The 9,694-nt window shown below is 68.0% G+C and overlaps 1 protein-coding gene across 1 annotated transcript; it reads left to right on the forward strand.

The window, feature by feature from the left end:
* Positions 1 to 4: 4 nt before the first annotated feature.
* On the forward strand, positions 5 to 9,377 carry CNTNAP1 (contactin associated protein 1). The gene is made up of 24 exons (XM_080370002.1): positions 5 to 172; positions 1,814 to 1,915; positions 2,162 to 2,355; positions 2,463 to 2,610; positions 2,858 to 3,061; positions 3,131 to 3,315; positions 3,398 to 3,541; positions 3,940 to 4,201; positions 4,281 to 4,430; positions 4,499 to 4,670; positions 4,760 to 4,866; positions 4,971 to 5,090; positions 5,233 to 5,436; positions 5,528 to 5,684; positions 5,806 to 5,933; positions 6,064 to 6,231; positions 6,308 to 6,526; positions 6,604 to 6,843; positions 6,946 to 7,182; positions 7,340 to 7,467; positions 7,605 to 7,698; positions 7,818 to 8,051; positions 8,178 to 8,225; positions 8,312 to 9,377. Exons 1-24 carry the CDS (start codon positions 94 to 96, stop codon positions 8,500 to 8,502), a joined length of 3,915 nt encoding a protein of 1,304 aa, XP_080226128.1. The 5' UTR covers positions 5 to 93; the 3' UTR covers positions 8,503 to 9,377.
* Positions 9,378 to 9,694: the final 317 nt, after the last annotated feature.

Below are 9,694 nucleotides of genomic sequence, written 5' to 3' on the forward strand. Positions count from 1 at the left end.
CCCCCGCCCCGTGGGCGGAGCCGCCGGCCCCGCTCCGCCGCGCGGCTGCAGCACCGGGAGCGGCGGCGCCCAGGGCGCTCGGTGCGCTCCAGCATGGGCGCTCGCCGCCTCCTCGGGCTTCTGCTCGCCGCCTGCGCCGGCCTCCTGTGCCCCGGCCCCCGCTGCCTCGCACGTAAGTGGGGCCGCAGCCCCGGGAGCGGCCGCTCCGCAATGCGGGACCGCACCCGCCGCCCGGCCCCGCACCCCCGCCGCCCCGGCCCGCCCGAGCAGCCCCCGCAGCTCCCCCCCCCCCCCCAGTTCTCCCCAGCATCACCCGTTCTCCCCCGGGCACCCCATGGCATCCCCCGCCGTCCCGCTCCGCGTCGTCCCCAAGGTCACCGCCGGACACGGGCGGCCGCCCCCCCACCCCCCACCCCCCGCGCACTGCCCGAGGCCGTCCCGCCGCAACCCACCCGTCCCCCGCCGGCGGCACCGCACCCGCCCCGAGCCTCCGGGGGCACTCGGGATGCCCGGGGATGCCCGGGTTGCCCCGGGCATCCGCCCCGCTCCGCCGCATCCCCGGCCCGGTGCGGCCCCATGTCCGTACCGGGGAGGGGTCCCCGGGCCCCCCAGCCCCCCCAGCTCGGCCCCGTGTCGGAGCATCCCGGCGGGGGCGGGGGGCGGCCCCGCGGGACCCGGCCGGGCTCCGTCAGAACCTCGGCCAGCGCCGCCGAGGGGCTGCACCGGGCCGGTCCCGTCCGCGGGGAGGGTGGGGCTGGGGGGCGGCTGCTCAGGCCCGGGGGCTGACAGGGCCCTGGCCTCACCGAGCAGCCCTCTGCGGCCCCTCTGAGCCGAGGGCCTTGGCCTTGGCCCCTTCCCCCAGGCCGCAGTGGCCCGGGGACCCGCTGGCTGCGGGGGATAGAGGTGGGGGTGATGGAGGTGGCGGGGGACGTGCAGGCAGGGGGTGATGGAGACGGGGCGATGGAGGCGGGGGGTATGCAGGCAGGGGATGATGGAGGCGGGGGACCATGCAGGCAGGGGATGATGGAGGCACAGGATGATGGAGGCGGGGGACCATGCAGGCAGGGGATGATGGAGACGGGGGCGATAGAGGCACGGGATGATGCAGGCAGGGGTGATGCAGCACGGGCGCAGCGCGGCTGCCCTTGGCCCTGCAGTCGGGGCTGGGGGTGCAGCAAACGCGCCCGGGCTCTGCCCGGCCCCGCCGGGGGGGCCCTGCGAGGGGCTCGGGACCTCGGCCCCGCCAGAGCATCCTCTGCAGGTGCCGCGAGGGTTTGCACGAGGACCCCCCGGTCTCCCACGCGGGACCGTGCCCCGGTGGGGTGGGGCGGGGCGGGGCGGGGGGGTCCCGGTGCCCACGTCAGTGCGGAGGCGGCGGGCGCCGGGGCCCGCAGAGGTGTGTCAGCTCCGCTGCAGTGGGAGGGGAGAGCGGGAGCCGGACCCGCCGCGCCACCAGCCCACGGAGCCACGGGGTCCCCGGAGCCCCCAGAGCCCGTGGGGTCCCTGGAGCCTGTAGGGTCCCCGGAGTCCCCAGAGCCCCCAGCACCTGCAGGGTCCCTGGAGCCCCCAGAGCCCGTGGGATCCCCAGAGCCCCCAGAACCCACAGGGTCCCCAGAGCCCCCAGAGCTTGCAGGGTCCCTGGAGCCCACAGAGCCCGTGGGGTCCCCTGAGCCCCCAGGGTCTGTGGGGTCCACAGGGTCCCCAGACCCGGCAAAGCCTGCAGGGTCTGCAGGGCTGAGCTGGGGGAGCTGCTGCAGGGACACCACCCAGTTCAGTGCCCCGAGCCCAGCCCCCCACCCTGCTCTCTCTGCAGGACCCTGCTACGATGAGCTTGTTGCTCCCCTCTACTCCTCATCCATCGGTGCCTCCTCCAGATACAACATCTTCTACTCGTCCAGCTTTGCCCGGCTGCACAGTGAGTCCCCTCGCGGGACTGGGGTGCAAGCGGGGTGGGGGACAGTGGGCAGGGGCTGTTCCCGGTAAAGTCTTGCCTTGCGCAGGGCTGAGGGGTCCTTGGGTGCCCACAGCAGAGCCCTCAGCATCCCCCAGGGGTGGGGGGGAGCCCCGCAGCCCTCCAGCTCCCACCTGTAGTCAGCTGGGAGCTGCAGGGTGTCAGGCTGTGGGACCAGCTGAGCCGCCCCCCCCCCCCCCGCCCCCGCAGGCACCAGCGGCTGGTCCCCCGACCCCCGTGACAAGCAGCCCTGGCTCCAGATCGACCTGATGCAAAAGCACCGGATCAATGCGGTGGCCACGCAGGGGACCTTCAACACCTACGACTGGCTGACGCGCTACATCGTGCTCTACGGAGACCACCCCACCAGCTGGAAACCCTTCTTCCAGCAGGGCAGCAACTGGGTAAGGGGGAGCCCGGGGGTCCCTAGGGGAGGGGGTCCCCTGGGGGGAGTGGACACCCCCCCCCAGCCCTGAGCAAGGAGGTACTGATGGTGGCCCTTCATCCCCAGACATTCTTTGGGAACGTGAATGAGAGCGGGGTGGTGCGGCACGACCTGCACTACCCCATCCTCGCGCGCTACATCCGCATCATCCCGGTGGCCTGGAACCCACGCGGGAAGATCGGGCTGCGCCTGGGCCTCTACGGCTGCCCTTACCGTGAGTACCCGGGCCGGGGGCTCTGGCAGCCCCACACAGGGTGGCACCCTGGCCCAGCCACCCACGTGGCAGGGGACCAGCCCCTGGGTCCAGCACACCCAGAAAACCCTTTCCCAGAGGGAATTGTGTCCGAGAGGTCTGCAGTCGTTAGCTCTGGCACAAACCATAGCCGAAAGGAGCGCTCCCTGCGCCGGGTGGTCAGCTGCTGTGGGCAGTGACGTGGCTGGGGCTGCTCTGCTCTCCCCAGGGTCCCATGTGCTCTACTTCGATGGGGATGATGCCATCTCCTACCGCTTCCGGGCCAAGAAGATCAGCACCCTCCAAGATGACATCTCCTTCAACTTCAAGACGCTGGAGCAGGACGGGGTGCTGATGCATGGGGAGGGCTCGCAGGGTGACTACATCACGGTGGAGCTCAAGCAAGCCCGGCTCTTCCTGCACATCAGCTTAGGTGAGGCAGGGCTGAGGGGTGGGGGGCTGGAGGGCTGGGGGGCTGCCAGCTGAGGTTGCCCCTCCCCAGGCAGCAGCCCGCTGCACGCCAGCGAGGGCCACACTACGGTGGAGGTGGGCAGCCTCCTGGACGACCAGCACTGGCACTCCCTGCACATTGAGCGCTACGGCCACCACGTCAACCTGACACTGGACGGAGAGGTCAAGCGCTTCCGCTGCCACGGCACCTTCGACCAGCTGGACCTTGACACCGAGGTGGGTGCTGCTGGGGGAGCTGCTGGGATGCTGACCCACGGTGTCCCCCGGCGAGGGGCTGAGCCCTCCCTGTGCCTCCCAGCTCTTCTTCGGGGGGGTGATCGACCAGGACAAGCAGCACCTCACCTACCGGCAAAACTTCCGCGGCTGCGTGGAGAACATCATCTTCAATGGGGTCAACATCGCTGACCTGGCCCGGCACCGGAGACACAACATCCGCTTCGAGGTCCAGCCCTGGGGGATCTGTTGTGCGAACACAACACCCCTTTTCTGGAGGAGGGCCAGGTCCCCAGCCCCGCTGCGGGGTGACCCCTTGGGCCAGGTCCCCAGCCCTGCTGCGGGGTGACCCCTTGGGCCAGGTCCCCAGCCCTGCTGCGGGGTGACCCCTTCCCCGGGGCCAGGTCCCCAGCCCGGCTGTGGGGTGATGTGAGGCCAGGCAGTGGCCATGCTCAGCCATGCGATGCTGCATTGACTGCATGAGGTCGTCCATGGCCCGGGGCACCTGCCCGGCACTGCCAGGCAACGGGGTTGAGCGGGGACAATCAGGGCCAGGGCTGTGGGGATGGGGGGGCTCCCTGCCACGGGAGTGTCCCCTTCCTCACTGCCTCCCGTGGTCACCCCCAGGGCAGCGTAGGCCACTACTGCCAGGACCAGCTGAACAACCCCATCACCTTTGCTGGCATCAACAACTACGTGCGGGTGCCGGGGATCCCGCGGAGGAACCGCCTGTCCGTCAGCTTCCGCTTTCGCTCCTGGGACACTGCCGGGCTCCTGCTTTACACCAGCTTTGCTGACCGCCTGGGCTCCCTGGAGGTGGTGCTGAGCGAGGGGCAGATCAACGTCTCCATTGCCCAGCCTGGCAAGAAGAAGCTGGAGTTTGCCGCAGGTGGGCTGGGAAGCCGGCGTGGGGCTGGAGGCCGGCCTGGCAGCGGTGCGTCTCCATGCACCTTCTTCTCCCCACGCAGGGCATCGCCTGAATGATGGCTTCTGGCACTCGGTGCAGCTGGTGGCACGCGACGGCTCGGCTGTGGTGACCATCGACGATGACGATGGCGCTGAGTTTCGAGTGGCACACCCCTTCCAGCTCCGCACCGGCAGCCAGTACTTCTTTGGAGGTGGGCGGCGGGGCGGGGGTCAGGGGCGATGGGTGCCTGGGGGCCGCTCACCCCACTGTGCCTTGCAGGCTGCCCCAAGCCGGCCTCGGTCACCGGCTGCCGGTCGAACCAGACAGCCTTCCACGGCTGCCTGCAGATGCTGAACGTGGACATGCAGCCTGTGGACGTGGAGCTGCTGGTGCGGCACCGGCTGGCGCAGTACTTCAACGTGTTCTTCAACGTCTGCGGCATCACGGACAGGTATCAGTTGGGATGGGGGTGCTGGCTGGGAGCAGGTGAGGGCTGGGGGGCTGCGCTGGTGCCAGGACAGGAGCCCTCTGTGCTCTCAGGTGCACCCCCAACCTGTGTGAGCACGACAGCCGCTGCATCCAGTCCTGGGATGACTTCATGTGCATCTGCGACCTGACGGGGTACAAGGGGGAGACCTGCCACAAATGTGAGCCTGGGACCTCGTGGTCGGGGACACTATGGGCACCTGCGGCCCCTCCTGCTGCCCAGTGCCCCCCCTGCGCTGACCCCAGCCCCATTTCCTTCTTCCAGCCCTTTACAAGGAGTCATGTGATGCTTACCGGGTCAGTGGGAAAACCTCGGGGAACTATACCATCGACCCGGATGGCAGCGGGCCGCTCAAGCCCTTCACCGTGTACTGTGATATCCGAGGTGAGGGCAGCGGGAGGGCATGGGGGTCCCCCTGCCCTGTGCCCCCAGGGACCAGCCTCTGCCTGTGTAGCAGTGCCAGAGCAGGATGGAGGGAGCAGGGGTGTCCCCGGGGGCCAGTCCTAACAGCCCCCTGCCTCTGCAGAGGACCGAGCATGGACCATCATCCGGCACAACCGCCACTATGCCACGCGGGTGACGGGCTCCAGCGTGGACCAGCCCTACCTGGGGGCCGTGGAGTACTGGAACGCCTCCTGGGCCGAGGTCTCAGCGCTGGCAAATGCCTCCGAGTACTGCGAGCAGCGCATCGAGCTCCACTGCTACAGCTCCCGCCTGCTCAACACCCCCTGTGAGTGCCAGGGGGAGCGGGGCCGTGCCGTGGGGCCGTGCCGTGGGTCCATGCTGTGGGACCATGTCCTCACCCTCCCCTGTGCTCGCAGCCGGGCTGCCCTTCAGCTTCTGGATGGGCCGAAACAACGAGCGGCACTACTACTGGGGGGGCTCGCGGCCGGGCATCCAGCGCTGCGCCTGCGGGTTGGACAAGAACTGCGCCGACCCCAAGTACTTCTGCAACTGCGATGCTGACCACGCGCTGTGGTGAGCCGGGGGGGGGCTGCAGGCACGAGGAGGCAGGCTCCAGGGGGGGTCAGCCAGGGGTGCAGGCTGGCAAAGAGGCAGAAGCCCCTCCCGGCTCCTGCAATGCATATGCCATTTGCAGGAGGACAGACAAGGGTCTGCTGACCTTCGTGGACCACCTGCCCGTCACCCAGGTGGTGGTCGGAGACACCAACCGCTCTGGCTCTGAAGCCCAGTTTCTGCTGGGGCCTCTGAGGTGCTATGGAGACCGTGAGTGACCGGACCCACAGAGGGTCCCCTGCCTGCAGAGGGCCCGTGCCTGTGAGGGTCCATGTCCGTGGGGTCCTCTGCCTGCTGGGGGTTCATGCCCATCCCTCACTGCCCCTCCTGCTCCCCGCAGGCAACACCTGGAACACCATCTCCTTCAACAGGGGTGCAGCCCTGCTCTTCCCCACCTTCCAGGCCAACCACAGCCTCGACATCTCCTTCTACTTCAAGACCACCGCCCTGTCTGGTGTCTTCCTGGAGAACCCCGGCACCCGAAACTACATCCGCATCGAGCTCAACAGTACGGGCGGGCAGGGAGAGCGGGGGCGTGGGGGGCAGCGGGGCTGGGGGCTCCTCCCGACACCATGTCCCTGCAGCCACCAAGGATGTGGTGTTTGCCTACGACATCGGGAATGGGGACGAGAACCTGACGGTCCGGTCAACGGTGCCCTGGAACGATGACGAGTGGCACCAGGTGAAGGCTGAGCTCAACGTCAAGCTGGCACGGCTGCGGGTGGACAAGCTGCCCTGGGTGGTGCGGCCAGCCCCCCCCCAGAGCTTCGTCCGCCTGGACTTTGACAGACCCCTCTACGTCGGTGAGAGCCCCCAGCCGTGTCCCAGTGTCCCCATGTCCCCGTGTGCCGCAGGGCGCTGAGTCTCGGCCCCGCTGCAGGCGCGGCGGAGCACAAGATGCGCCCGTTCCTGGGGTGCCTGCGGGCGTTGCGGATGAATGGGGTGACACTCAACCTGGAGGGCAAAGCCAACGAGACGGAGGGCGTGCGGGTCAACTGCACCGGCCACTGCCAGAACCCGCCGGTGCCCTGCCAGAACAGCGGGCTGTGCGTCGAGCGCTACAGCCACTACAGCTGCAACTGCAGCGTCTCTGCCTTCACCGGGCCCTTCTGCAACCACGGTGAGGGGCTGCACCCACCCAAACCGAGCCTGGGGACCTTCCCCAGCATTGGGGTGGGGGAGAGGAGCCGGCGGTCCCGTCACCCTGTGGGTCCCCCCGCAGACATCGGCGGCTACTTCGAGGAGGGCACCTGGGTGCGGTACAACATCCTGCCAGTGTCACTGTACGCCGCCCGCGAGTTCGCCAGCATCATCAGCAGCCCCTGGCAGCCCCTGCCTGGCTACAACCTCACCAGCGAGGAGGTCAGCTTCAGCTTCAGCACCACCTCGGCGCCCGCCGTGCTGCTCTACGTCAGCTCCTTCGTCAAGGACTACATGGCCGTGCTCATCAAGGATGACGGTGAGGACAGGGCTCCCTGCCCTGGGGCTCACCCAGAGCCCCCCCAAGCGCTGCGCGGGACCCTCCTCCCCCTCAATGCCAGTCACCAGCCCTACGGAGGGGCTGGACTCGCCTGCTGGGAGCCCTTGCACCGCTGAGGGCCCTGCTCTGCTCGCAGGGAGCCTGCAACTGCGCTACCAGCTGGGCACCAGCCCCTACATCTTCGCCCTCACCACCAAGCCGGTGACGGACGGGAGACCCCACCGTGTCAACATCACCCGCCTGCACCGCACGCTGTACACCCAGGTATGGGGTGAGGGCACCCACCCCGCTGGCATCTGGGGGGCTGCAGGGCTGGGGGCCAGGCTGGGAGGGGGCATGGGCAGGGAGGCAGGAGGCAGAGGAGGCTCAGCGGGCACCGACGCCGTGTGCCTGCCCCCCAGGTGGACTATCTCCCCGTCATGGAGCAGCAGTTCACCCTGTTCGTGGACAGCAAACTGGACTCACCTAAAAACCTGTACCTGGGGCGCGTGATGGGTGAGCTGGGTCCTGCCCTCGGCTGCCCCCTCCCACGCTGGGATCTCTGGGGTCTCCTCTGCCCAGCACAGTCCTTGCCCTTCGCAGGGGATGAGCCTTCTCCTTCTGTGCCCCCGCAGAGACTGGTGTGATTGACCCCGAGATCCAACGCTACAACACGCCCGGCTTCTCAGGCTGCCTCTCGGGGGTGAAGTTTAACAGCCTCGTCCCCCTCAAAGCCATCTTCCACCCCACCAGCGTCATGCGGCCCTACAGCATCCGGGGGGAGCTGGTGGAGTCCAGCTGTGCCTCCATGCTCCCCCTCACCACCATCCTCATCCCTCCCGAGATGGACCCCTGGTACATGGGCACAGGTAGGTGCCGCGGTGGGACCCCCATGGGGAGGGAGCCCCCGCCGGCAAGCATCAGCTGCAGAGGGGATGCTCCAGGACAAGACCCCGCTGTAGCCCAGTCTCAGCCACCCCACTCCATCTCTGCAGAGTTCCCCCATGTGCACGACGATGGCTGGATTGGGATCATCATCGGGTGTAAGTGGAGTGCCCGGCCAGTGTCCCCCCGCCTCTGCCCTGCCCCTGTGTCCCCCCAGCCCCTCAACACTGCCTCTCCCCCGCAGTTGTGATCTTCCTGCTCCTGCTGCTCGGGGCGCTGCTGGTGCTGCTGTACTTCTACTACCACCGCTACAAGGGCTCCTACCACACCAACGAGCCCAAGGCCATCCAGGACTATGGCAGCGCTGCCAAACCGCTGTCCGTGCGCAAGGACCAGAACCTGCCCCAGATCCTGGAGGAGGCAAAAGGGGACTAGCGGGGCCGGGGGGTGGGACGCGCTTGCAGCCCCCGCAGCCCTGGCAGCCGCCCGGGGACGAGCGAGCGTTGCGGGACCAAAGGGCCAAGCACACCTGAACTGCCAACACCCACCTCCGGACCGTTCCGGACCGCACCGACCGCCAGCTCCTCCGCACGGCCACCACCGACCCGGCCCCGGAGCGCGGCCGCGACCCACCAAGCCCCAGCCCCGCTGGCCCCGGGCACGCCGGCAGCCCCCCATGCCGGAGGCAGGCTGCTGCCTCCCACCAGCTGCCAAATCCTGCCCTGCCTCCGGCTGGGAGCTCTGGGGCTGGGCAGCCCACCCCGGCTCCCGCTGCCCCGTTAGCGATGCCCGCGCGTAGATTTACCCGCTGCTTTGCTCGCTTAGCCAGAGCCACGAAGGAAGCCACGCGACCCCCAGCCTCGGGGCACAGCCCGGGGCGCGCCGAGCAATACCCTGCCCATGCGGGCGACGGCTGCCACGCATGACGCCACTGCACTTTGCCGAGATGCTGCTTTCATACGATCAGGTACAGATCCTTTCTACCATTTTTGTTGCTGGATATTCTACTACACTCTGATTTTTTTATTCTATCGGTTTGTATAAAAAACCAAACGGAAGCTCCTGTCGGGTGTCATGTTCCGCGCGTCATGGTACGTGGTCTGTAGTTCGCTACTTCTCTGTACGAAGCGCCGGTCCTGCCGATTACTTCCAGCCCAGGGAAAGCTGTTCACTTGCTGTATTGTGGTAAGGCAACGTTACAGAAATGCATTTATCTACCCAAAGGCCTAGCTCCACTGGGCACTTTATTTTTCAAAACCCCGTTTTGTTGAATGAGATGTGAAGATACTCAAATAAAGGCAGAATGACGGCGTTTGACACTCCCCAGCCTTGGCTTCAGCAGCCTGGGCACACAGGGGCAGCAGCTCCTCTGTCCCCACCGCGGCTCAGCCTGTACCTGGGGGAGGAACCAGCCCGGACAACCGCAATTCCTCCTCCTGGAGCAGGATGCAGAGCACCAGGGCTGGCTGGATGCTGTGCAGCCCACTCATACCCACACAGGCACGTCCTGCCCTCCCCAGCACCTCCCAGCCCTGAGCTGGTGGGGATTTGGGCAGCCAGTGGCTCAGGAGCCCCGACCACCGCGTAGGGGCCAGCAGGCAGGACAGGCAGGGGATGCGCCGCTGCC

This window comes from Falco punctatus (assembly GCF_963210335.1).
Source record: "Falco punctatus genome assembly, chromosome: 19".
Taxonomy (NCBI): domain Eukaryota; kingdom Metazoa; phylum Chordata; class Aves; order Falconiformes; family Falconidae; genus Falco; species Falco punctatus.

Excerpts from the sequence above, each read along its gene's own strand:
- CNTNAP1 (XM_080370002.1), top strand. The coding sequence starts at position 94 with ATGGGCGCTCGCCGCCTCCTCGGGCTTCTGCTCGCCGCCTGCGCCGGC. Across the intron at positions 4,202-4,280 it reads GAAGCTGGAGTTTGCCGCAG|GGCATCGCCTGAATGATGGC; the intron begins GTGGGCTGGGAA and ends CTCCCCACGCAG. Across the intron at positions 7,699-7,817 it reads GTACCTGGGGCGCGTGATGG|AGACTGGTGTGATTGACCCC; the intron begins GTGAGCTGGGTC and ends GTGCCCCCGCAG.